This window comes from Ochotona princeps, chromosome 25 (assembly GCF_030435755.1).
Source record: "Ochotona princeps isolate mOchPri1 chromosome 25, mOchPri1.hap1, whole genome shotgun sequence".
Lineage (NCBI taxonomy): Eukaryota > Metazoa > Chordata > Mammalia > Lagomorpha > Ochotonidae > Ochotona > Ochotona princeps.
Genome location: NC_080856.1, coordinates 24,725,335 through 24,753,228, shown reverse-complemented (window position 1 = coordinate 24,753,228; position 27,894 = coordinate 24,725,335). Strand labels below are relative to the sequence as shown.

Sequence of the window (27,894 nt, the reverse complement as noted above, 5' to 3'; positions counted from 1 at the left end):
GAGTTGGATGAGAAGTGAAGCAGCTGGGATATGAATTGGTGCTCATATGGGATGCTGATCCATGCTAGGCGAGGACTTTACCACTAGGCAACTATGTGAAGCTCTACAATCTACTCTTTTTTTTTCTTAACATTTATTTATTTTTATTGGAAAGGCAGATATACAGAGAGGAGGAGAGACAAAGAGGAAGATCTTCCTTCCGATGATTCACTCCCCAAGCGGCCACAATGGCTGAAGCCAAGCCAATCCAAAGCCAGGAGCCAGGAGCTTCTTCTGGATCTCCCACATGGGTGCAGGGTCCCAAGGCTTTGGGCCATCCTCGACTGCTTTCCCAGGCCACAAGCAGGGAGCTGGATGGGAAGTGAGACCATCAGGATTAGAATCGGCGACCACACGGGACCCCGGAGCATTGAAGGCAAAGACTTTAGCCACTACGCTATCGCACCGGACCCCACTATCTACTCTTGAAGGAATTAACTGGGGTCCCCTGAGAACTGCATTAATCCCTCTGAAGATACTGTCCCCCCACCTCTGTAACCTTACCACTTTCCTCAGACTCGTAAAGGTCCACCATCTTCTCCTGATTTGCCACACTGGGAGTCAAGCTTCCAGCACAAACCTTTGAGGGACATCCTAAAACCAGGAGAACCCCTCCAAGGAAGATTCAAGGGGCGGGCGCTGTGGTGCCACAGCTTAAGCCACCCCTTGCAGTAACACACCCTGCATCAGCACCCCGGAGTCCCGGCTGTTCCGCTCTACATCAGCTTCCTGCTGAGAGATAGGAAGGCAGCAGATGACAGCCCAAGGACTTGGGTTTCTGCCACTAATGTGGGAAAACAGGCTGGAATTCTTGACTCTTGGCTTTTGGCCTGGTCCAGCCGTAGCTGTTGTGGGCATCTGGGAAGTAAACCAATATATAGAAGATCTTTCTCTTTTTTTTTTTTTTTTTCTCCTCTCCTCTCTCTCTCTCTGCTCTTTAAATTCTAACCAGAAAAAATGTATAAAATGCTTCATGTAAGTGAAAAGGGTGTGCACGTGCTCTGCTTAAGCAAAGGAGAAAAAATTTTGAAAAAGGAAGGAAGGATGGAAGGAAGAAAGAAAAAAAAAAAAAAAGAAAGAAAGAGTGACTCAAGGTCCAGACGGCTTCCCTGGGCAGACGTGCCAACACTTGAGGAAGGAACAATGTCAGCTTCCCACAAGTGGTTTCAGAAAATGAAAGCCGAAAAAGAGACTTCTCAATTCATTCCATGAAACTAGTATTACTATACGCCAAAATCAAAGCCACTGTGTAGAAAGGAGGTTACAAACCAATAACCATCATGAGCATAGATGCAAGAATTCTAAATTAATCTTTGATCAAGTTAAATCATAAAGATAATAGAACATGATGAGCAAATGTTTCAAGGTGGGTTACAATGTCTGGGCCCGGCGTGGTAGCCTAGTGACTTTAGTTCTTGCTTTGCACCAGCCAGGATCCCATATAGGCACCGGTTCTAATCCCGGAGGCCCCGCTTCCCATCCAGCTCTCTGCTTGTGCTCTGGGAAAGCAATGGAGGCCAACCCAAAGCCTTGGGACACTGTACCCAAGTGGGGGGCCCCGGAAGAGTTCCTGGCTCCTGGCTTTGGATTGGCTCAGCTCCGGCCATTGGGACTGCTCAGGGAATGAACCATCGGACGGGAAATCTTCCTCTCTGCCTCTCCACTTCTCTGTATATTTGACTTTCCAATAAAAATAAATAAATAAATCTAAGAAAGAAAGAAAGAAAAGAAAGAAAGAAAAGAAAGAAAGAAAGAAAGAAAGAAAGAAAGAAAGAAAGAAAGAAAGAAAGAAAGAAAGAAAGTGTCCAGCACCAGAAGAAACACACCTCCATGTCCACAGAGCAGAGCGGAGAGCCCAGAAATAAATCCACACATCACAGTTCGTTTATTTTCTCTGAGGAGGCCAAGGTCATTCAGTGAGAAGGATGATCTTTGCACAAAACAGAGCAGAGACAGCAGGGCAGCCGCATGTGGAGGAATACGTTTGGACCTCTGCCGCATACCAAAGCTAACTCAGAGTGAAGCAAGCATTTAAATGTAAGAGCTCAAACTGTAACATTCTTAGAAGAAAACACAGATATAAATTTTCATGACCTTGAATTAGGCAATGATTGTTTAGATATGACACATAAAGCATAAGCAAACAGAGGAAAAAAGAAAAATTGGACTTGAACATGAAAAGCTTTTGTGCTTCACAATGTAGACTCAAGCCGCTGAGACGGAGGAAGTATCTGCAAACTGTATGTATGAAAAAAGCTGTCTAGAACATTGTTTAATTCTTATTTAAAAGGCGGATTTACACATGGGGGGCAGGGACAGAGAGAGAGAGAGAGAAACCTTCTATCTTCTAGGTCACTCACCAAATGGCCACAGCTGCCAGGACTGTGCCAGGTCAAAGCCAGGCACACGGCAGGGCATTGCAGGTGGCCACGTAATCCCTTGCCCACAACACTGGCCCCCAGAATACATAGTTTTTTAAAACTCACAACTCCACCATAAAAGACAAATAATCCAACTTTTAAAAGACCAAAGATTTGAGTAGACAAATCAAAGAAAACACACAAATAACCAACACACACGTTGGAGGAATACACTCTGCGATATCACTACATACCTAGGGAATGGCTAAAACGAGCGAGTCTGACCATCTCAGGAATTCCTGTTGGCAACAATACAGAACAACTAGAACATTCCGTTTTTATTTTGTTTTGTTTTGTTTTGTTTTGTTTTGTTTTGTTTTGTTTTTATTGGAAAGGCAAGTTTTTACAGAGACAAAGATCTTTCATCTGCTGGTTCACTCTCCAAGTGGGTGCAATGGACGAAGCTGAACCAATCTGAAGCCAGGAGCCAGGAGCTTCTTCCAGATCTCCCACGTGGGTGCAGGGTCCCAAGGCTTTGGGCCATCCTCGACTGCTTTCCCAGGTCACAAGCAGGGAGCTGGATGGGAAGTGGAGCAGCCAGGACATGAACTGGCATCCATAATGGGCTGCTGGGGCTTGCAGGCAGAAAATTAGCCAGTTGAGCCAGAGCCAACTTGGATTCCATACATATCTGATGAGAATACAAAAAGGAAAATAGTATTTTGGTTTCCTAAAAATTGACCATATACCTCCCATATGACTCACCCTTCCTGTGTTACCCAAAAGAACTGAAAGTGCTTATCCATACAGACCTGTACAGGGAGTTCATTATAGCTATTAGCTCTCTTTGCAACAGCTACAAACTAGAACCAACCCAAATGTCCATCAGGTGGTGAATGGAGTGGCAGCAAATAGCCAAATTGTAGTGCATCCATCAGGTGGAACAGTGCTCCTTTGAAGCATTGGGTGGTGCTGGGAGCCAGTGGCTGTGTCCCCTGCCTGGACTGCTATGATGGTTTCACAGGTGTACAAGTGGTAACATGTTTTCCAGGCCTACCCTTCAGGTGTCTGCTGTTTGTTGTGTATCATTTATCCCTCAGATGGAGCTGTAAGCAGTAGAACCAAAACTGCACAGGCTCACTCCCTTGGCAACTCTGGATGTTGAGCAGTGAATTCGCTCACGCGGGGCTTCCTGCCAGCCTGCCACCTGGGAGCCGCCGGTAGCTAAGTGGCCAGCCCACAGGAGTCAGGAGCCCTGCCCCAGGCTGTCACTGCCCAGGGGTGTCCCTCAGCCCCTTCCCGCAGGCTCCTGGCTGGAGCTGGAGTCTGCCTCCTGCACCCATTCCTACCAGAGGGTTCCTGCCAGAGCAGCTCTGCAAGTACCATGTGATTTGCTGTTGTTGTTTTTAAAGATTTGTTTCACTTATGTGAAAGTTAGAGTTTGAGAGAGATTCCAACTACTACTTTACTCCTGTAAGATTGCGAGAGCCAGGGTGGGGCCAGACCCCAGCCAGGAGTCTGGGACTCCATCTGGTCCCCCACATGGGTGGCAGCGACTCATGTTCCTCAGCCATCATTCGCTGCCTTCCTGGTGAATTGGCGGGGAGTTGGATCAGAAGCTGAGCAGCTGGTACTTGAACTACTGCTCTGATAAAGGATGCTGGTAGTGCAGGCAACAGGTCAACCTGCTGAGCTGTGATGTCGGCTCTGCCATACGGTTCCTGAAGCAAAGCTTGCACTTGTTGCCGAGAGGGGCTGGAAAAGCTTCTCCTCTTCTTATAAGACTTCCGAGACTTTCAAAGATAGAGGGGGCATACGTGGGGCTGTTGTGGTTGTAGACAGCTAGTTCACAAGCTTGAAAGCCGCACCTCCTCCACCTGGGTGGTCCTTTCTGCCCATCTGTGAAGCTCACCCACCCATCAGCACCTGGAACCTGAGAGGGGCAGCATTGCAGTGCTGCATAACTACTCCCCTAGTATGCAACTGTGAAGGCCCTTGGTAGGGAGGGGCTTTCTCTCTCTTGGTGCCGTGCTTCCATCGCTCTGGCACTCTGACTCTTGGCCTCCCCAGTACCTGCTTGCTCTCTGGCTTCGCGTCTCCGAGGACAGGTAGCCCCTGAGCGTGGCCCCTATGTCTGTATTCCTCATCCTCTGTTCACTGCTTGGGTGAGTCGGTGAAAATGCTATTGCTAAGATGTTTTGTATTTCTAATGTGTGTACTTTCCAGAGTTCCAGGAGAGGTGAGGCCCAGTAGTGATGGAATGTGGGCAGAGAAGCCAGGGAAAGGTGGATGTCTGTAGCTTTGTGTGTCCAGGTTGTTCTCTTAGGATAACTTACATTGCTGGGGAAGCCGGGACGTGGGTCTCCAGTTTAACGGATGGACTTCACAGGAGTGATCATTTATTCCTCTCAGGGTTTTGATCCAGACTGGATTACCATTGTGACTTTTATTTTGCTAGTTTCTAGTGGCCACTGCTACCGCCAAGCTCGGATAATAAAGGTTCCTTAATACATCCTAGAGATGTCTGGTGTGATCTCACTCGCATCCCACAACGGGGGCCAGAGAAACCTTTCCCAGGGCCCTGACTTCCTCATGCAGGCGGCTAACCCTGGCAATACTTTTGTAAGCGCTACTTGCAACTGCCACCTCCACATCTCCCCTAGCATTTTGCCTGCAAAAGCCGAGACGAAGCCTCGTGTGCTTGCCACCGCCGGCTGATGGGAAAGCCACGGTTTACCAGGGTGGTCGTCACCTTCCCAAACGCTGAGCAAAGATGCCTACGCTCAGGGAGTTTCTGCAGCCTTTCGCTGTAACGAGGTGAAGATTACAAGGCAGGCAGCAGGCGGAGCCCATTGTGTAATAACTTCAAGCTTTCATAACAACTTGCAAAGACAAATATTATTCTGATTTGACTGATGGCGAGATGGAGACACAGGGAGGTTAAGTAGACAAAGTCGCTCAGCTGGTGTGAGGGAAGCCTTGCATCTGTTGTGTACAAAAGTCTAAATGGGCTGTCCGCCCAGGCACCAGCACTTGCTGGGTGAAGAATCCAGCCCTGTGCATGAGCTGTAGAGAGCTTGAGCTCTCTGCTGGAGCTGAATTTTCCTAAAGAGAGTCATTTCAGACAATGTCTTGCAAAAGAGGCTTCCGCCTGGGGCTACCACTGGGGTGCAGTGGGTTAAGTCACTGCCTGCTACACCAACGTCCCATACTGGAGCTCTGTATCAAGTCCTGCCTGCTCTGCTTCCTGTCCAGCTCCCTGCTCAGGTGCCTGGGAAGGCAATGGAGGATAGGCCAAGTACTTGGGTCCCTGCCACCCTGTGGAGACCAGGATAGGATTCCTGGCTCCTGGCTTCCTCTTGTCCCAGCTCCGGCCATTGCAGCCATCTGAAGGGAGAACCAGTAAGGATGACCCTTCTCTGATTCTTCTCTCTCCCTGTAATGCTGCCTTTCAAAGAATAAAACAAATAACTATTCTTTTAAAAGAAGCGCCCCCCACCCCCGGGAGTTCATGGTGACTGCACAGCTCTGCCCCAGCCAAAGCCTTCAGGAGTTCTGCATATGGGTGTCAGTTGTGGGTTTGTGAGGGGCTTTGGTTCTCATCTCACACAGTGAGACTCCTGGGCTACAGCATGCGTGTGTGTGTGTGTGTGTGTGAGAGAGAGAGAGAGAGAGAGAGAAGGAGAGCGTTTGAGATTAGGCGAGACAAGGAGGGAGCCTGGCCGAGCAGCCTCTGTGTTTTGTTCATTCCAGAAGATTTCTGGTTGTCCACAAAATGATGCACTTGGTTATCCTCGCTGTAGGTTCTAAAGCCACACTTAGTCCTGGGGTAGTAACGCTACCTAGGTCCCTTTCTGTGAGCTCGTGTCTTCCCCAGTGGAAAACACGATGGCTGAGCTCCCAGCTCTGCCTCTGCCTGGCTCTGCCGGGGCTGAAAGGGGAAGAAGCTGGGGGTCAGGCCAGACACCAGCTGCAGTGAAAGAACCTTGAATCTAGCGAGTTAAAACAGTATGGATTGGCAAGCTCTCCAGAGAAGGAAATGGCCAACATCCAGATGTGGAAAGAGGTGGGTGCTGGGACTTGGGGTGACCAGGGCCGTGGGATTTGCTTCCACGGTTCTGCTGTGCACTGACCGGGCTCCAGTGTGCGCTGGTCCCAGATTGGATTTCCGTGGAGAGAGGCTAATTGCTCTACCTTGGCTGAGAGCAAGACCTGGGAACTGTATGGGAAGCAGGGTCACCAGAATTAGAACTGTTTTGCCCATATAATATCCTGGTGTGTGAAAGGTGAGGACTTTAGCTGCTAGGCTACCATGTCAGGCCCCACATGCGTTTTTTATAATTGTTTTATTTATTGAGCCTGGCATGATATCCTAGTGGCTCCTGGCTCCTGACTCTATCCCCAGCCTTTGCTTTCTGCTGAGCGAGATCTCGATCTCTTTAAGCTGAAGCAACATCCTACATTACTCAGATGGCCTGGGGCCCTCAGTCTTTTGACTCTTGGCAACTTCTCTTGTTTAGGTAGTTCACACAAGCCTGGGTCCAGCCTCTCGCCACCCTGGGTGCATCCGTGTTTGCCTGTGAGGGTCGGACTCCCAGGAGAACATCGACTCAGCCCAGCCTGTAGTGGAACACACCAGATCCCGAGTGGAGAGAAGGACATTTCCTGAAGGAAGAGAGGCCCTCAGTCGGGGAGGCGATCCAGGGGAGCGACAGCAGTGCAGGGTCTCGGAAGAGGGACTGACTACACATGAACCCTGATGGAGGACATGAGCAACCTTTCTGGGCCCCCACCTCAGTTCCTTTACTCTCCTGGTCATCCCACAGGAATGCACCTTGTGTGACACGAGACACAGGTGCACTTGGGCATGAATCACAGGGGCCCAATGCACTTGTCGCCACGTGCCCCGGCTCCCTCTGTGAGTACCCACCTTGCTGCAGGTTCCTATGTAAATGAGGGATGTTAAAAACCTCTTCTTCCACAAAAATCCTGCTCAGGCGTGGTACCAGGGGCCCGAGCCTGGGGGGATGCCATGGCACAGCTTCCTGGAACTCCTGTGGTTTGCTTCCCAGAGGCTCATGTGGAGGCTGCAACCCATGCATCCTGGGCTTGGGGACAGAGGACGTGCAGCCAGCCTAGTATCTAATTCCACTCTCTACCCAAACCCAGTCTGCAGTCCATCCAATATGGTTTTTCTTTTTTTAAGATTTATCTATTTTTATTTGAAAAGCAGATTTACAGAGAGAAAGATCTTCCATCCACTCATTCACACCCCAAATGGCCACAACAGACAGAGTTGAGTCAATTCAAAGCCAGGAATTTCTTCTGGAGCTCCCACACAGGTGCGGGAGTCCAAGGACTTGAGCCATCCTCCACTGCTTTCCCAGGCCATAAGCCATAAATTGGAAGTGGAGCAGCCAGGAACTAGAACCAGCACCCATATGGGATGCTGATGCTTGCAAGTGGAGGGTTAGCATATTGAGCCATCATGTTGAACCACCCACCCAACCCCCGTGCCCACACACACACATAGACACACACACCCTACAGGTTTTGATTGCAAACATGTTGAACCCTTTCCAAAGGGGAACAAAGCTATACTGGGCACAGCCCCTGGTCTGAAGGCTGGGGCAGGAAGCCTCTGGTCAAACACCAGGTGGCCGGCAGAGGCCATGAGGGAGGGAGGGCCCAGGGAGAGCAAGCTGCAGAGGGGCTGGTGACGGCAGGGAGGGGCCATGGGGACCTTGGCGAAGCAGCCAGCAGCCGCAGGGGTTCCAGAGGGAATGTTTTTCCTGTGGTCAGTCTGGGCCTGATAAACAGCACATGCGGGAGGAGGTGAGGGCAGGGGCAGGGGCTGCTCAGCAGGGCTCTGGCGGGGCAGGGGCCCCAGGGCCTGGACGGCTGGCTCTCCAGACCACAGAGTGGAGACATAAGTATGTGAGGCATGTGGACTCTCATCTCCCGTCCTCGACCCCCTGGACGGAGTTCAGATGAATTACGAGGCTGCCCACAAACGCTGCGGTGGGAAGCTTGTTTGCCTTCCTGCAGAAGCAAAGCAGATTTGCTGTCAGATTAGGGAACAGGGGCTGGGGTAAGGAGGAGGTCACCCAGGAGCACCAAGCATGCCCAAAAGGCCTTAAATCAGTATTAATGAGGTGCTCAGAGCTGGAGCAGAGGGAGAGCTTGGGAGAAATCTCCGGGAATTTGCCTGGAAGATACCTGCTGGCCTGGCTGCTTCCCTGGACCCTGCCAGAGGTGCCCGCAGGCCTGTCAGGTCCCTGCGCACCTGTTTACAACAAGGGCACCTGAGGAGCTGGAGCTCTTCCAGCAGGTGGCATCACAGTGGGTGACAGGTTGTGGTTCCAGCCTGGGGTCTCGGGGCTCTTCCTGCTGCTGACCAGCCTGTGTGGCCCCATCTCAACGGGCAGTTTGGCTTGTGCAAGTGAGTATGGTCAGTCCAGCAAACACAACTGCTCCCTTTTCCCAGAGCAGTTGTCCCTGTATCTGGGCAAGAGAGGTGAGTGGTGAGGAGCCCAGGGGTCGACCGGCCTAGGCTTGATCCTGACTGCTGGCTGAGCCTGGGTGCCATGCTTAAACATGCATCTGGCTCCCTCCGTTGGACAGTGTGACCCTAAGCATGTCCTCAGCCACGTGCTGCTGGGCACGATGAATGAGGGCACACCGATCCTTCCTCCTGCAGAGCCTGGCACAGAGTCCATGCTCAGGCAGTGTCTGTTCGCAGCATCATCATCATCATCACAGCAGGCAAAGGAGTAGAAGGTCCCACATCTGGGCCAGCTGTACACTGTTCATCTTGGAGGCTGGAGGGCACTGACATACAAGGACACACAAGCCAGCCTCGGCAGGGTCTCCCTTTGGCAGATTTGCCCACCCCAGGGGGAACAGTCCAGCTGAGCTCCCAAAAAAAACACCACTCCCCCATCTAACTGGCAGGTAAGTGAAAGCAAGGGTGGGCCGCACTGTGGTACAGCAAGCTGAGGTGCTGTCTGCAACACAGGTCGCAGATTCAGGTCCTGGCTGCTCCACTTCTGACCCAGTTCCCTGCTATTGAGCCTGGGAAAGCAGCAGATGACCCAAGTGCTTGGGTCCCCGATGGGGCTGCAGGCTCCTGGTTTCAGTCTGGTCTGGCCCTGAGGCCATTTGGGGAGTGAACCAGAAACCAGTGGATGGAAGGTCTTTCTCTGCCTCTCTTCTCTCTCTCTCTCCCTCTCTGTATATTTATTCAAATAAATCAGTCTTTTTAAGAAAAGCTAAATTAGGGCACCCCTTGCCATCATCCATCCTCCCACCTTAGGCTCTGCTGTCAGAGATGGAACCCAGGAAAGACAGCTGGTACCTTGCTGGTTCTTTGGGGCCTCCATCTGAGCCTCCAGCACCCACAGGGCTGGGTTCAGGGTCAGCTGCCTCTCTAGGGCTCATGGGGAGAGAAGGCAGCCACCCTGCGTGCTCACTCGCGCCCTCTCCTGGCTGGGCTGGATGCTGGCTGGTGGTTGGGTCCTGATTCTGCTGCCCAGGGGCAGCTTCGAGGCGATCTCCCGGCACTCTCACAGAGGCCCCCACATGAGTGCTCTGGGTGAATCCTGTGACCCTAAACATGCCCCCTTCTCACCTTGCCCCATTTCTCTCTCTCAGCAGGAAATGGTGCTGGAGGGGGCAGGGGAGCCACCCAAGGAACTGGGACAAAGGACCCTCCCCCTCCTGGGTGGAGTAACCCTTGTCCAGTCCACCCAGGCCCTACAACAGAGCCCAGCCCCTGGCGATTCTGTCTGACTCTCCCTGGCCCCTTGCGCCTCTTCCCTGCCAGTCACTGAGTCTGCTTCAGCTGTACATTAACTTTAGATTCTAACTGCCTTCCCCGTGAAGGGGAGGGGATCCCGAGGTCGGGCTGCCTTTCACCTACTCCATTAAAGTCGCAGCCAGACTCCTGGGGCAGAGCTGGCTGCATGCTGACCAGGTAGGAGGTCAGCACGCAGGGAAGAGAGTCTTGACTGTGTGTGGGATTTGCAAAGCTGGTTTAGGAGCCACGGCCAGGACGTGGTGGACCATCTGGTCCCGCTGCCAGCTTTGGTCCTTCCCCAGGGCACAGCAGCCATCTCTGGACTCCCAAGTCTGTGAATCTGCCCAGGATCCCCTGAAACTTGACATGGGGACCTCCTCTTGGGACTGAGTGAGGCTTTCACACCTGCAGGCTCCATTCCAGACTCTATAAGGCACTTTGGGCCAGGGGTCAGCTGGGTCACCCCCAGGGCCCACACGTGTCCCTTGCAGAGATCTCTCTCTCACTGAGGGGCAGAGCTGGTCTCAGATGGGGGTGGCACTGGGGACTAGAAGTGTGGAATCTTTTATTCCCACACTACTCTCCTTGCCTGGATCCCAGGGGGCCCAAACGCGCTCTTCCCCACACACCCATGCTCCAGTTCTGGGTGTGCAACCCTGTCCAGACTCCAGCTGACCCCTGAAGACGGCCCAGCCCACAGAATGCCTAGTATAGACTGCCTCTTGACACCTGGCAGGGGCACCTGGAGCTAGGATCTGCCAGGCCCAACCCTGCCCTTCACAAAGCTGGGGTGAGGCCAGCTGCTGTCCATGCCCGTTTCCCTCCCAGAAGGTGTCTGCCTGCCCTCCTCCCTCCATATTGCCTTGGTGCACCTGCTCTTGCAAATACATTCAAGCTGGTTTGTTGCCTTCTCCTGTCAGGCAGGGGAGGAGGGCCTCCTTTATGGCCTCCCAGGCCAGGATCAAGAGGACAGCACTGAGACATGCATACACACAAACCCTGCATCTGGCCCCAAGTCCCAGTCGCTGAGTCAGGGAGAGGCAGGGCCCCGGGGGAGCTTGTGGCTGGCCGCTGGCCAGCCTCCTGCTGCCTGGGTCCTCTCTCACTCTCTCTCCTCCTGGGTCCCCACTGCTTGGGAGGAGCCCTTGATGTATGTAGCCAGGGCAGAGAAGTATCCGGAGCCAGCTCAGTATCCAGCTTCAGGACTTTTATTGCCCCAGGTTCCGTGGCCCAGGCAGGGCTAGAAGAAGTTGACCACCCTGCGGAGTGACTGCACGCGGGCACTGTGGGCCTCCCAGTCGGAGAAGCTGCGGAAGTCACCCCTCTCCACCACGTACATGCGGCCACGGTAGCTGGCTTCCTCATACAACACCCACCTGGAGGGTAGGAGAGGGGGGTCAGGTAGACTCCAGAACTCCACTTCCCCCCACCCTCCTTCAGCCCCACCCCCACCCCAATCCCAGCCCCACACCCACCTCAGCCCCAGCCCGACTCCACTGAGCCACCTTGTTCCAGTAGTTACTGATGTTTTGAAAAACCCACCCTTTCACTGCAGGGACCAGGTGTCCTTGAATGTAACCCTCATGCCAGCCCCACATGGCTCCTTCCCTTCCTGGTGAGGGGCAAGGAGTGCGTGGTGCAGGCAGCGCCCCTGCCCTTGGCACAGCCGGGAGAGCAGGCACAAAGGGGCGAGTGGAGGCAAGCTGGTTGGGCCCCTGCCAGAGGGGCAGGGCTGGCCTGGTCACTGCACCTGCTCACCCTGCACTGGTTCTCACCACCCCCAGGCCACAGCTGGGGTCTAGGGGCAGGGCGGGGGCAGAAATGGGCTGATTCCTCCCTGTCCTGAGGGGGCTGGGGAGTACCCCCCCAAGCAGTGTCCTAGGCCACCTTGGAGCTCGTGTGCATGTCCCTCAGAGGAAGGAGTAAGGGAAAGGAGGGGCCCTGACAGGAGTGCCACCATCCCAGGTCACCGTGTCACCATCAGGCACCTTCTCCTTGGTGACGGCTCACATGCGCTCAGAGTTAAGTCAGACCCTGGAGCCCAGCAGCAACAGCTTCCAGTTAATTCCTGCCCTCAGAGCCTTGTCTCCTCAAAGGCAGCTGGAGGTAAAGAAGATCCTACACCCTCACAGCCACAATCTCAGGCCAGGGAACAGGGCTTGGGCCCAGCAGCCAAGCCCCTGCTGCCTCACCCGGGGCCGGGCTCCACTCTCAGCTTCACTCCTGCTTCCAGCGAACCTGAGGGTCCCCGGCCCACAACTTGAGCCTGGCTCAGTTCTGGCTAATACATTTAAGGAGTGCTGCTCCCTCCCTGCCCTGCCACCTGCTCTCCCCGTACCCCGCAGGTCTGCTCACATGTGTCTTGGGTGGGAACACACACACACACACACACACACACACTTGGTACCTATCTTCCAGTCTCTCTGAGATGTCGTTGCTGTGGCACAGAAAGTTCAATGGCCACTTACAATGCTGCCATCCTCCGACAGAGCACCAGTTTGATTTCCAGCTGCTCTGCTTTCAAATCTAGCTCCCTGCTGCTGTGCATGGGAAAGCAGTGAAAGATGGTCCAAATTCTTAGGCCCTCCACATGCGAACATTTGGAGAGTCAAATAATGGACAGATTTCTCTTTCTCCCCTTCTCCCTCTCTTTATGTCACTCTGCCTTTCAAGTAAATACATAAAATCTTTATATAGGGCCTGGTGCTATGGCTCAATTAATTAATCCTCCCCCTGCAAGTGTGACAACCCACATGGGCTCCAGTTTGTGTCCCGACTGCTCCACTTCCCATCCAGCTCCCTGCTTGTGGCCTGGGAAAGCAGTCAAGGACGGCCCAAAGCCTTAGGACCCTGCATCAGTGTGGGAGACCTAGAAGAAGTTCCTGGCTTCTGGTTTCGGATCAGCTCAGTTCTAGTCATTGTGGCCACTTGGGGAGTGAGCCAGCAGATGGAAGATCTTCCTCTCTGTCTTGCCTTCTCTCTGTGAGTCTGCCTTTTCAATAGAAATAAATAAATCTTTTTTTTAAACTATCTATATAAATATATGGAACATAAGTGCCTACCTTGCTCACCTTTGACCTAAATAAATCCTGGATTTCGTTAAGCGCTAAGGGGGGGAATTACATGTTGAGTCTTAATATGACTCCAACCCTGGAGTCAGAGAAACTTCCAGATCAGATAGTTGCGTGGGAAATTTCTCCCCTTGACTCCCTGCCTACCACCTCCCTGCCGCCTGCTCACCTCCCCACCCGCCGCCGATTCCCGCCCTCCTGTCCCCTGCCTCCCTGCCCCCTGCCTCCCTGTCCCTCACCCTTGCCTTTCTGTCCTCTGCCCCTTGCCCTTCTGACTGCTGCCCCCCAACCCCTGCCCTTCTGCCTTTCTGCCCCCTGCGTTCCTGTTCCCCGACCCCCACCCCTGCCCTCCTGTCCCCTGCTCCCGTGCCCCAGTGCCATCCACTGAACACAAACCTGAGCACAACACTTTGCAAAGGGAGAGGAAGAAGAGGAGAAAGGCAGTGGGAAGCCGGGCTCCTGAAAGAAGCTGCGGAGCAGCCAGAGGAAGGCCGCTCAGCGGGTGGGGGACAGCGGGGAGGGCCTGGCTCCGCTCAGTTTCACCTCGCCCTCCTGCAGTCCCTCCCCTGACCACTCGCTTGCAGCCAAACTGCAAGTCCCTAAACTTGAATCTCCTTGGAAGCACAGGGCTCCCTCAGCCGCTTGGAGAGGGGTCAGGCTCTGGGACAGCTCGTGCACGTGGCCGCACCTCTCTCAGGAGACACAGCCAGCTCTGAATCAGTAGAGGTTTGCCTAGACAGTACCACTGCCACATCCACTGAATGCACTTGCTGTGTTTCACCCTGCGGCCAGGAATACCTCAGCCTCGTGGCTGGAGGATGGAAAGATGGCCAGCTTGACAGTGCTCGGTAGGAGGGCACGTGGCAGGTGCACAGCAGGAATGGGGGCTGCCCTGGGCTGCTCGGAAGGAGGGAAGAGTGTGTATAGGGACGCCAGGCAAGTACAGGGGTGACAGCTGCCTGGGAACAGAAAACAGCCACTCCGGATTTGGCTCACATCCCCATGCTACTCTGGGTCCTTCATGGTGAGACAACCTGAGATCCACCTGCCCAGAGGTCAATGCGGTGAATGTTTGGCTGCTCAGCAGAGACAGCCAGCCAGTTCAGATGGCAGGGCAGCAGGTGGCAGGGCCAGCAGGTGCACCCCTCTGAGAGTGAGAGATTCCACTGTGAGCCCTGAACAGGTGGGCGTCTTTGGGGGAGAAAAACCAAAGATGGCTCAGGCTGTCAGTACATCTGCAGGGAAATTCCCTCCTTCCTCTGTTCCAGTGCTGGTGCCGCCTGTGTGGCTCACGGAGGCCTCTGCTGACCACCCGCTTAATGAGGCTGTGAGGGAGGCTGGGGGAAGGCAGGGCCTCTGAGATGAGGGTGGGGGTGGGGCAGGGCAGCCCGGCTGCCACTCACGCTCCATCGCCGTACACTTTGATGGCATTGACGCAGCTCTTGGCCCAGCCCCGGCTCTGTAGGAAGGGGCAATCGTCCACGAACTCCATGCACTGGCCCGTGAAATTGCAGCCCTCGAAGATTTCCAGGCGGAAGTGTTCTCCATGCTCCAGACCCAAGCAGGCACAGGAAAGAAAGAGGGAGAATGCTTGGAGTCTGACCCCACCTGCATGCAGAAGGCCCATACACCCCAGGGTTCCTGGGCCAGGCTGGGCTGGCTGGGGCACATGGTGGGTGAGGCTCCTGCACCCCAGGCCCTACCGGGCTACTCTTCCCAGGCCTGAGATTCGGCTGGATGAAAGAACCCTGGTAATTGAAAAGAGCTTCAGGCCCAGCACGATAGCATAATGGTTAAGGTCCTCGCCTTGGACGCCCCGGGATCCCATATGGGCGCCGGTTCTAATTCCAGCAGCTCCACTTCCCATCCAGCTCCCTGCTTGTGGCCTGAGAAAGCAGTCGAGGACGACCCAAAGCCTTGGGACCCTACACCCGTGTGGGAGACCAGGAAAGAAGTTCCTGGCTCCTGGCTTCAGATCGGTGCAGCATCGGCTGTTGTGGTCACTTGGGGAGTGAATCATCAGACAGAAGATCTTCCTCTTTGTCTCTCCTCCTCTCTGAACATCTACCTTTCCAAAAATAAATAAGTAAATAAGTAAATAAATACATAAAAGAGCTTCATAGCTGCTGAACAGCTGAGAGCCCAAGTTCAGGACCAAGGTCGCTGGCTTCCTTCAAGGGCACCCCAGCCTTGCCAGCCCACTCTAGGGTTTGGCACCTCCCTTCTGGCCTACACGCCCTCAGAAAATAGCATTGTTAAAACTAGTCAAACCCTTTATAAAAGCCCAAAGCCTGAAGTCCAAAGCAAATAACAGATGTCATTAACCTAGGCCCCGCCAGCCTTCACCTTGCTGTTCCTGGCATTGGTTCCCAGATCTCCTCACCGTTCCCCATGCTTCTAATGATGGCAGAGAGCCTGCCCCAGGGCTCACCCCGGTTCTGCTACAGATGTGGAAGAGACGGGGACCCCACCCAGAAAGGCCTTTTCTCAGATGCTTGCCAGAGCCTCCTCCCCACCTCCAGGCTAGGGACAGATGCACAGTGAGGCATCCCGCATCTCCCACCAGAAGGACCATGACCCGTGGTAGGTCTGTTGGTGCTTATGACACAGGGGAGCCCCAGCTCTCAAATCCCATCCTAAACTGCAGCAGACATAAAGGGCCTTTGGCCATGGGGAGCGGTACCCCTCATCTACTCTTGGACACCCATCGTGCCGTATCTGTGGGACAGTGGCCATTCCAGGGGACCTCCCCTCAGCTGTCCGCTGTACTGCTCCAGGGCCCTGTTTGTCCCAAATCAGAGCCACAAGGGCTATCAGAAGTGCTGCAAGGTCAGGCAGGTGTTGGGTGTGTCCCCATCCAGTTGCAAACCCAAACGGGCAGTATCTTCAGCACCTTTTTCAGTGGGCAAGTCAGCTGGATTTTGGGATGTGATGGCGTGACTGCATGCATGAAGACTGCCAGGGTTAGGGTTAGGATGAGTCCTCTTACTATCTCTCACACTAGCGTCTCTCCCACCCTTTAAGATCTTCAAGCCAGGAGACCCACACCCCCGGGCTTACTTGTCTTACATCTGCCCCAAACCCAGCTCTCAGGACCCCCAGCAACCCCTGTGGCAGGAGTGCCCACACCCGGGGAGAGTGGCCCCTCACCATCCCCACAGGCCGGCAGGAGCCCATGTGATCGTTGTGGCCGTTCCAGCGGAGGAAGTCGGGGTAGTCACCGTGTTCCAGGATGAACTGCTGGCCCCGGAAGTCAGGGTGGTCGAAGCAGACCCAGGCCCCGCTCTCCACACGAATGGAGTTCACTCTGTTCATGAAGCCACGGTCCTGAAAGTTGTCACACTCCCCGAAAACCTCCAGCTTCCGCCCGGTGAAGTGCTTGCCCTCGTAGAACGTGATCTGCAAAGGCACAAGGGAGTGGAGTTCATGGTCAAGGGTGTCTCTCCTTTAACCTTGGTGGACTGGTGTCTGGGGGAACCCTGACTCCCACCGAGACACCTCTGCCCAGCCCCTCCAGGGTAGGCCTCTGACTGCCAGTGAGGCAGGAGGAGAGTATACGCTGAGCCCAGGTGAGGCTCAGGGAGCTTCAGCCTCAGTCACTGGGAGGGCATGGTGAATGCCCCTTGAATACACCTTGAAATTTGGAAAGGCATCTTTTTCAAACTTCCTGGGCACCTCCCTTCTCGTGAAAGGTCGTATTTTCCCAAGAGGAAACTTTACCTGCAGCTAGTGCGTCCTCACAACCCACCCAGCTCTGGGAAAGCCTGGCTCCTGGAGCAGAACCCAGTCAGGACCCACCAGGGGACCACGGGTCTCAGAACTGCAGGCTAGTTCCCTCTCTCTCTGTTTCCCAGGTCACTCCTTGGGGACACAGGTCAGATCTGGAACCTTCATCACCTTGGCTTAGCTCAGACAGTATCTAACAGCCAAGTGGTGCTCACAGGCTGTCCCTGTCCCCAGACAGACGACACAAAGCAGTAACCACCTCCCGTCTCACTTTCTGGCACAAAAAATCCCTCACATTTGAACCGTGCAGGGACCCCTTGGGTTTCCTACAAGGGCGTGATCAAGGTGTCAACCAGCAACTGCTGTCCTTCGAGTCACTCCCTTGTTCCTGGTTCTCCCAAGGGAGCATGGTGGTTTTGTCCTCGTAAGCTCCTTGGGATCAGGCGTGGGTCAGAGCCCTGACCACCAGGAAGGAAGCGTGTGGCCCTGGGTGCTTTGCCAGCCAAGACGCGGCCGACTCCGCGGGTCCTGCTAGATCTGTGTGGGGCACAAGAGCAGGTGTGTGTGAGGTGAGACACATCGCGGACACACATGGCACATGGCCGGGAGGAAGGAAGACCCCCTGGCTGCTGGGCTGTTTCAGCTCTGCTGCTGGCCGCGGTCTCGCTGGCATCAGCCGCACATGGGAATGTGGCCTCTAGTGACCACAGACGTGAGCACAATAGTGGCATTGCCACATCAAAGGAGGGGGTTGGGGAGACCACGCCGGGACCCTCCGAGTCATGCCTGTCCCTCAACTCTCAATGGGAACCAGAAATTCAGACCTAAGTGTCCCTCAGGGAAAAGCCACCTCACAACCAGCCCTGAGCAAGCTGCTGGGCCCAAGGGGACAACACAGCTCAGTAACACTCACTGCCCACCACCCCTAACCCCGAGGGGCCCTCGGCCGACAGCAGCCGGGCTGCCCCGCATGGTGAAGCAATGCAGCCAGCTCTGCTTCATGCTTGAGGTCATCACATTCAAACAATGCAAGGAGTGACAGCTGTGCCCTCCCAGCCCCACAGCCGAGGGGAACCAGCCCATCCAGGAACCCCTGAAGACCATCCAAGGGTCCATCTGGGGACTGCTGCCCAGTCTATATCTGCGCTGGGGCTGGCTGAGGGATAAACTCACCTTTCCTGAGCGCTGTGCCATTCTGCTCCCTCCCCATCCTCCACGGACCCCAGTTTATACCGGGCAGCGTCCTGCTGGGTCAGCGCCGCCAGGGACAAAAGATTTGCTTGGCCGGGAACCACTGTGTTAGTGCTGTCGGGCGTGCTAAGCCTGCGAGGGGCCGCCGGACAGGCCACTGGGACTGGCCCACGACCCCCCATGTGGCCTGCAGCCCTCAGGTCTCTGCTTACCAGACCCCCTCTTCAGCCAGCCCACCAGGCGTGCCCCTGCTGAGTCAGCACTTGGCCTCTGTGCCTCTGCCTGGGCTGGGAAGGGGCTGTCTCCGCTTCTCTTGGCCTTGCAGCCCCCTGCCCAGGCCCACCTCCCCAGGCCTTGGTTCTCTGACCACAGGTACAGGGAAGGTATCTCAGCCCACAGGCCCAGCTTGGGTCCTGTGCTCTTCAAGCCTCCAGCCCCTGACTGAGCCCCCATATGCTCTGAGGCCTGTCCCCCTGCCCTCCTGCTGTCCTGGCCCTCTTGAAGGAGGTGTTCTGGGGGGAGTGCAGTTCGGTGACTCAACTGGTTAATCCTCTACCTGCATCCCATATGGTTCGTGTCCCAGCTGTTCCCCTTCCCTTCCAGCTCCCTGCTTGTGGCCTGGGAAAGCAGTCAATGACTGCTCAGGGGCTTGGGGCCCTGCACCCATTTGGGAGATCCAGAAGAAACTTTTGGCTTGAGATCCGCTCAGCTCTGGCTGTTGCGGCCACTTGGGAAGTGAACTAGAAGATGGGAGATCTTTCTGTCTCTCCTTCTCTCTGTAAACCTGCCTTTCCAATGGAAATGAATAAACTGAAACAAGAAGAAGTTCCTGCCCAGGGGTCACCCACGTTGGATGGGGCGGGACAAGTGCAGCCGTGCTCTGCAGCTCCCCGTATCCGTGGCCAGCTGCACGAAGCAGACCACCCCAGAGGACAGAGAACTGTGTGCAGGCCCCCGCAGCCCGCCACGGGAGACAGGAGACTTTCCCAGGCCCAGGAGGACTTGGCACACAGGGGAGGCCCAGAGATTGTTTATTGAGCAAACAGGGTAAACACCAAGGCCACAATTGCTGGGGAGACAGGCTGAGAACCATACAAGCAGGAGTCAGGGGTTTGCCAGGGCTGCCGGAGACTGGGGGCTGCCAGGCACTGGGAGTTGTCATGGGTTGGAGGGCTCCCGAGGGGCTGGGGGCTGCTGGGTGGCTGGGGGCTGCCCGGAGTTGGGGCTTGCTGGGGGCTGCCGGTGGGTTGGGGGCTGCTGGGGGCCGTAGAGTGCCAGGGGCAGGGGGTTCCCAGCTCTGAGATCCAAGGAGCCTGCGGCGGAGAAGGCAGCATTGAGGGACAGTGTGTGCTGCTGCTTTGCTTCCAGGAACGGAGTAGAATCCTCAGCTCTTCGGGCCAGGAGGAGGAGGAGGACGACGTCATGTGGCTCTGGAGGAGAGCAGTCAACTTGCCCTTGCTCTGGGAGATCCTCCAAAGCACACAGGGCCTGGCCTGGAACCCCAGTGTCACCCTGGAATCCAAAGACTGGGCCCTTCCCCCTGGCGACAAAGCACACTTTCCAACCTTTGTCTCAGATCCCAGCCCAGTGTGGATGGATGATTCTAAGCCAGATCTCCCGGCAATCCCAGAAAATGCTCTCCTTGGAGGTGGAGAGAAGTTTCCTACTTTGTTGACCAAACACCCTGAGCCCGAAGGAGGGGCTGCCAAGACAGCGGGCAAGCTCACAGTCCTGCAGGCTGAGCGGGCCGAGCCCATTCCCAGTGCCCCCTCAGCCTGCTGGAGCTTGCCATGGGAGTCAGCTAAGGAACTGGGAGGGTAGGGACACCCTGACCCTCCTCCCTGGTGTCATCTACTGCAAGGGGACTTGTCAGGCTGGCCAGAGGCTTATCCTGCCATGCAAAAGATTTGTACACATCTGAGAAGATTAGAGAGATTTTGAAAGGAATGGAAAAGAGGGATTGTTTCTTCCCTCATCCTCAGCAGGCACTATTACACCTCTCACCATTAATAATATAGGCCTTGCTGGTGCCATAGCATAGCATACTAAACCTCTGCCTTTGGTGCTGGCATCCCATATAGACACCAACTGGAGTCCCGGCTGCTCCACTTCCGATCCTGCTTCTTGCTAATGTGGCCAGGAAAGCAGCAGAGAATGGTCCAATTGCTTGGGTCTCTACTCACGTGGGAGATCTGGAAGACGCTCCTGGCTCCTAGCTTTGGACTGGCCCAGTGCTGGCCATTGTGGCCACTGGGGAGTGAGCCAGCAGATGGGCGCATGCTTGCTCTCTCTGTTTCTCAAATACATTTTAGAAAACTCAGACCTTATTTTTTTTTTAAGATTTATTTATTTTTATTGCCAAAGTCAGATATACAGATAGGAGGAGAGACAGAGAGGAAGATCTTCCATCCAATGATTCACAGCCCAAGTGACTGCAATAGTCTCCCACATGGGTACAGGGTCCCAAGGCTTTGGTCTGTCCTTGATTGCTTTCCCAGGCCACAAGCAGGGAGCTGGATGGGTAGTGGGGCTGCCGGGACTAGAACCAGCGCCCATATGGGATCCCAGCACATTAAAGGCAAGGACTTTAGCCGCTTGGCCATTGTGCTGGGCCCGACCTTATTTTTTAGTTTTAGACCACACGTTGTTATAACAACATGCAGAGTGTTTTACTGAATTAAAAATACCCTATGTTTCATATGCCCATTGCTCCCTCTCCTGACCCTGGCCTCCTCCTCGTCCCTGCTCCCTGTCTCCCCATCGCGCCCTCCCCTGACCCTGGCTATCTCTTCACTCAGCACCACATCCTGGGGTCCTGCCACACTTTGACTGGCTTGCAGGCTCCCTGGTTTGCCTGTCCCTATGTTTGGCACCTGTGCTCTGTACCCTCCAAGCCCACTGGATTCTGTCTTCCCACAGTAGGCAGAGACTGCCACTCCCCCCACATCCTAGGAGCTGTCCACCACTCACAGCTCCGATGAGTGAACTGCGCAGCCCCAACCCTGCAGCTCTACACCCTCCCTCCCACCTGCGGGTCTTCTTGGGCCCCCTCAAGGCTTGGCCAACCCCCACTGGAGCCATCACTGCTCTGTTCTGCTTGGAGGACTCCCCGGTTCTTTGTCCTTCCCAGTTTCTCAGGTTTCATGGCCATCAGAGCCAGTCCTCCAGAAAGGACAGCCCAGCCAGCCACCAGTCCTTCGCAGCAATAGTTAATTTTTCTTCCCTCCAAGTGGGTGGGAATTCAGGCCTCCGTGGAACCACAAGCTGCCCAGCTCTGTCCTCCTGCAAACTCACCTCTGGGCACCTGTGGCCTAGAAAGCTCCCCCCAGTGGCCCACCCTCAAATCTGGCGCAGAAGTGAAAAGTGCAGAAGCCCGACCTCTAGTGGTGTTCACAAAACGACACATGTACCCGTCGGTGAAACCGGCCCGGCGCTTGGGGCGCTGGGATACCTCAGACCAAATAGAGCTTAGGGTATATTAAGTCCTGTAATTCTTTCAGCCTGTGAGTAGGTATTAATATTAGCCCCATTTCATGGATGTGGAAAGTGAGTTCCAGGCTGGAGGAGTCCAGTGTTACTCAACACACTGGGTGTGGAGCTTGTCATGTGCATCAAGAACCCTTGCTTGGGGCGGGCACTTGACGCAGTGGCCATCCGCTGCGTGGGATGCTGCATCCCGTACCTGAGTGTCTAGTTTGAGTGCTGGCTCTTCCCCCGACCCTGACTTCCTGCTAATGCGCCCGCGGATCACAGGTGACGCTCCGCTTGGAAGGCCTGCACTGAGTCTCTATCCATCAGAACCCCTGTCCAGCTGTCGTGGTGTGGGCTCCTGGGAAGCAAACCAGTTCATGAAAGATCTCTTTGTCTCTCTTCAAATAAGATTAAAATGTTGGACCCAGCGCAGTAGCCTAGTGGCTAAAGTCCTTGATTGCATACGCCAGCATCCCCTATGTACCAGTTCAAGTCCCAGCTGCTCTACCTCCCATCCAGCTCCCTGGTTGGGGCCTGGGAAAGCAGTGGAGGACGGCACAAAGTCTTGGGATCCTGCACCGGTGTGATGTTTCGCCTTGGTGCTGCCTGCTCTGGCCTGGACAATGTGGTTCCCCCCATCTGTCCCTAGTTGTTACCACCCTACAGCAGGGCTCTCGTCCATTCTGAGATGTCACAAGACCTGCTTGGGAGGGCCGCACAGGGTCACACTGTCTTTGTCTGGACTGTTGGCCCTTACCTAACCTGAGAAAGGAACTCATAAACTTGACCCCGCACAGGCTTCCCAGGAGGCTCTATGGCCAGGGGGTGTTTGATAAATGAATGCTTTCTGTTGGATGAACGCCCACTTAGAATCTCACAAGAAACCTATTGTCTTGGTGATCTTTCCTCTGGCTCATCCATTTGACAGGTGAGCAAGCTGAGTCCACAATGAGCAGAGTGCACACAAGGTGAGTGGCAGCATGTTCCTGTGCCCGAAGGCTTATCTGGGAGTCCCGGGCACAGAAGGGCTGGCATTGGCAGCAAGGGCTCTCCACAGCTGCCTCAGTGGGATTCCAAGGAACTGTTTTGCAGGCGGGTGGCCTGGGACACATGTTTCTCTGTCTTCTGTTGCCTTCCCTGCCAAGCCATGGGAGGATTTGCAGGTACTAGGTGAAGCAGGTGCCCAGTGATGCCATGTCTCCTGGCTCTGAGGGGCCCACATGTCCAGCTCTCTCCGCTCTGAACTTGGAAAACCTGGGAAAGAAGCAAAGGGAAGGGGAGGAGGAGACACAGAACACCTTGAGAGTTAATGTACAAGAAAGGTGAGCACGCTGGCCAGCAGCTATCCGTGGCTTCCTGGAACCAGCCCATCCTGGGTGCTGGACCAGGCTGCAGGCAAAGGCTGTGGAAGCCAAGAACCCAGGGCAATAAATAAATAAATAAATAAATAAATAAATTGCACAGGCAGCCATGCCTTTGTCCGACTCAAGGGGGCAGTAGAGTGAGCACAGCCATGCCCTGTCACTGATGCCTGACCCCAAAGACCAAGACAGGACCCCAGGAGGCAATGATAGGTCTTTTAAACCAGACGCAGGAGTGGGGCAAGCCGGGTGGATGCAGGTGCTCCTTGTACAAGGGGCATTGTTGGGAGAGTAGGCAGTTAGCCTGGTGGGTGAGATGCCTGTGTCCCATACTGGATGCCATTGGGGCTGGGTCCCTGACTTGTGGCTCCAGTTCCCTTGTAATGCAGAACCTGGAAGGCAGCGGGGATCACTCAAGGAATGGAGTCCCTGCCAACCCGAGGCAGACCTGGACTGGGCTCCTGGCTTCTGGTGCTGCGGGTGCGTGGGAACGTGAACCAACAGGAGCCTCTCCCTGTGTCTGTCCATCTCTGCCTCTCAAATCAAATCAAAAGGCTGGGGATGGGCCCGGCGGCATGGCCTAGTGGCTAAAGTCCTCGCCTTGAATGCGCCGGGATCCCATATGGGTGCCGGTTCTAATCCCGGCAGCTCCACTTCCCATCCAACTCCCTGCTTGTGGCCTGGGAGGGCGGTTGAGGATGGCCCGATTCTTTGGGACCCTGCACCCATGTGGGAGACCTGGAGGAGGTTCCTGGCTCCTGCCCTTGGCTCAGCACAGCACCAGCCGTTGTAGTCACTTGGGGAGTGAATCATCGGACGGAAGATCTTCCTCTCGGTCTCTCCTCCTCTCTGTATATCTGACTTTGTAATAAAAATAAATAAATCTTTAAAAAAAAAAATCAAAACGCTGGGGAAAACCGACCAGGAACAAAACAGATGAGGGGCCAGCATTGTGGAGCAGCAGGTTCCCCGTCACTTGGGATGCTCACAGCCCATATCGGAGCTCCAGTTCGAGTCCTAACTTGCTAACTTGCACTCCAACTATCGCTTAGGTTTCAATGTAGACCCTGGACATTCTGGGTGTCAGCCCTCTGGCTGGCTTCCATTTAGGCTCTTGGTTCTGGTTCTGGTCTGCCAAGACCAAGGTTTAACATAAGTCCTTGGTGGTGGATAGCTCCTCTCGCAGTTTTAGAGGCTGCGGTTCGGATGCCGAGGCCTGATCAGGCCGGGGCCCAAGGTGATTCCTCCTAGAGGGATGCCTGTCCTTGAAGCAGAGCCCGGCCTGCTCCAGTGTGCTGCCCTCGTCCAAATTTATTTGTGAAGATCATTTCCAACTACGCTTACATTCCAAGGTGGTCAGGGTTAGGATCTCTACATTTCTGTCTTTGAAAGGCACAGTGACATAGAGAAAAATATTTTTTTTAAAATATTTATTTATCTTTATTACAAAGATATACAGAGAGGAGGAGAGACAGAGAGGAAGATCTTCTGTCCAATGATTCACTCCCCAAGTGACCGCAATGGCCGGTGCTACACCGATCCAAAGCCAGGAGCCAGGAGCTTCTTCTGGGTCTCCCACACTGGTGCTGGGTCCCAAGGCTTTGGGCCATCCTTGACTGCTTTCCCAGGCCACAAGCAGGGAGCTGGGTGGGAAGTGGAGCAGCCGGGATTAGAACCGGCGCCCATATGGGATCCTGGCGCATTCAAGGCGAGGACTTTAGCTGCTAGGCCATGCCGCCAGGCCTGAGAAAAATCTTCTATCCAATGATTCGTTCCACAAATGGTGCCAGTAGTCAGCACTGGACGAACCCAGTCAGCAACCAGGAACTCCATTCAGGCCTCCCACGTGGGTGCAGGGCAGCACAACTGGGCCATCCTTAACTGCTTTCCTAGGCACATGAGTAGGGAGCTGGATCAGAAATTGGAGTAACTGGGACTTGAACTGGTACTCTAATATGGGATGCTGGCTCAGCAGGAAAGGTTTCACTGGCTGCATCACAACTCCTGCCCTTCTATGTTTCTTTTGGGGGAACACAGTGTCACCTGCAGCCACCCCCAGGCCCAGACAGCTGTGGCAGTTAACCCCCTCCAGTACTCTCTCAGGCTCCCCAGAGGTGGGTGGATGGCCATGGCCATGCCGGCTGCAGCCAGGCCATCAGTCCACTTTGCATGCTGTTGTAGCTGCAAACCCAAGCAGGGAACCTTGGGGTTCCTGAGAAAAATCTAGCTGTCCCAGCTGTCAGCAGCAGCCCAGCTTTCTGCCTCTTCCTTCTGAGGCAGTGTGCACGCACGCCGGCAGTAACCTCAACAGCCATACCAGCTGCCCAGAAAAAAAGGCCAGAGATGACAGCGTGGATTCACTCACATTCTTGCTCATCTGACAAGCAGGGAGGCAGGAGGGGACGTCAAAATGCTGGGAGGGCAGCCACCCCGCAGACAGCCCCGCCCCAGCTCTGCAGGAACAGGCCAGCCTAGTGGGACTGTTTTGGAATGAATCAAGAGGCACAAGGCCAAGGGCCCTTTCTTGGGCAGCGGCAGAACTAGGTGAAAGGTTGTGACAGTTGAGGCCACAGCATTTCCCCAATCTGTGCCATTTCCTCTGGAATGACCTACCTTGAAAACCACAAACCATGACCGTTTCCCAGGGCACAGCAGGTGTGGGAGTTGGCCAGCCCTTGGGGTCAACCCTTGGTGCCCCCTTCCTCCACGGATGAAGAGCCAGGCTCCCACAGCTCTGCATGGGAGGCAGCCGGCAGTCTGCTCCTTGCTCAGGGCAGGTGTAGCTGAGGTGGGGCACTGAGCTTCGGGGCCCTCAAGGGGACGCAGGACGGGGAGCACTGGGAGGCAGGCGATGCTGCGGCTCCCTCGGAAGGCTTAGTGTGTTGCACAACTCCAGCCTCTCAACATTCCTTTTTGGGGAACACAATCCTACCTGTAGCCACCCCCAGGCCCAGACAACCATGGCAGTTGCCATCACCCCTCAGCTTTGCTTGGTAAACATGCTCTTGGGGGTGATTTCAGTGGCCCCCATGGCCTGTCTGGATGCACAGCCCCGGGGATAGAGCTGCAGGATAATAGGAAACGCAGTCACCCACCAGGTTCTGCTGGCTGCTGGAGGGGTCCCATGGCCGGGCACCCCGACACTGGGTCAAAGAGCGTGGATTTGCGTGTGTAGTGGGGTTTGGGAATATCCAAGGCATGCAGACTTGTGGCTGTTACAGCAGCCGCTGCCAAAGGGCAGTTTCATGGGCATAGGAAGGTCAGGGAGCTGCACCCATCAGTGGCAGCTAGGACCAGAGCTGCAGCTTCCGAGTGTAATGTAACCAAGGTTCCCCTTTGGGTGGGGACAGTCATGTCAGCTGACCACATCCTCTGCCACAAGGACACACCTGATTCTTGCCAGTCCCAGTGACACCACAGACGTCACTCGGCCATTCTGCTGCCCTCCAGGAGGCTTCCAAAGGGAGACAACAATCCCAAGGGTCGCGCAGCACAAACATTGTGCATAACTTTTTCTATTTTCGTTTATTTCTTTTTCCTTCAGAACTTTGTTTTTAAAAGATTTTGTTTACTTAAAAGGCAGGGAATCGGGTCCGGCATAATAGCGTAGCAGTTAAAGTCCCTCGCCTTGGATGCGCCAGGATCTCATATGGGCGCCGGTTCTAATCCCAGTGGCCCCGCTTCCCATCCAGCTCCCTGCTTGTGGCCTGGGAAAGCAGTTGAGGATGACCCAAAGCTTTGGAACCCTGTACCCGCGTGGGAGACCCGGAAGGAACTCCTGGCTCCTGGCTTCAGATTGGCTCAGCTCCAGCTGTTGCGGTCACTTGGGGAGTGAATCTTCGGCTGTTAATCTTCCTCTCTGCTCCTTTCTGTATATCTGCCTTTCCAACAAAAATAAATAAATCTTAAAAAGGCAGGGAATCGTTTCACTCTCAAATGGCCGGGGTTTGGAACTGCACCCTGGTCTCCTCTGCAGGTGGCAGAGGCCCAGGCACGCGGTCATCACCAGCTGCCTCCCAGATGTGTTAGTGGAGAGCTGTGAGGGAAGCAGAGCAGCCAAGACTCACACTGTGCTCCCATACAGGATGTCAGTCACGCGCAGCAGCTAAACTTGCGGCACCACCGTGTTGGACCCCCACTTCTTTTTCTTAAGATTTATTTTTATAGGAAAGCAGAATTAGAGAGGAGAGATAGAAAGATCTTCCAACCGCTGGTTCACTCTTCAAATGGCCACAACGGCTGGAACTGAGCTGATCTGAAAGTCTGGAGCTTGTGGGTCTCCTATGTATGTGCAGGGCCCCCAGGTCTTGGGCCATCCTCCACTGCTGTCTCAGGCCATAAGCATGGAGCCGGATCAGAAGTGGAGCATCCAGGATGTGAATTGGTGCCCATATGGGATGCTACACTTGCAGGTAGAGGACTAGTCTGTAGAGCCATTACGTGCTTGTCCCCATTTTTTTTTTTTTCATAATGTGAAATTTTATCTTTTGGGGGGGAAAGAAAGCCCTGGAATGCTTCTGGCATTTTAGAAGACTGCTCTGAAAAGTGCCCTGGTGCCTGGCTCACCAAGCAGCCACCATTCCTCTCCTTGATGGTTCTGTTTGTGTGCACAGCAGACTTGCACAACGGGGGTCACCCTGGCACTCACAGGCCTCCCTCCAGCCTGGGCTCCTCCTGGACCACCCTGACCTGTGCTGACAGGCACCAGAACAGCCTGCTAGGGCCATATGCTTTCTTGGAGGCTCCTATAGGAAGATCAGGAGTTAACAAGCTAAAATATAACAGCAACACACGCAGGGCCATGTGAATGGCTTCCTGGCCACAGCGGCTTCCTCTTTGTGCAGGTCTGTGTGTGCTGCCAAGGACATACCAGTGCC

General features: G+C 54.7%; 1 protein-coding gene across 1 annotated transcript; it reads right to left on the bottom strand.

The window, feature by feature from the left end:
- Positions 1–11,389: 11,389 nt before the first annotated feature.
- CRYGN (crystallin gamma N) lies at positions 11,390–18,188 on the bottom strand. The gene is made up of 4 exons (XM_004594399.4): positions 18,168–18,188; positions 16,419–16,667; positions 14,672–14,817; positions 11,390–11,573 (listed from the first exon to the last, which is right to left on the bottom strand). The coding sequence occupies exons 1-4, from the start codon at positions 18,186–18,188 to the stop codon at positions 11,438–11,440; spliced, it is 552 nt and encodes a 183-aa protein (XP_004594456.2). The 3' UTR covers positions 11,390–11,437.
- Between the last annotated feature and the right edge of the window lie 9,706 nt (positions 18,189–27,894).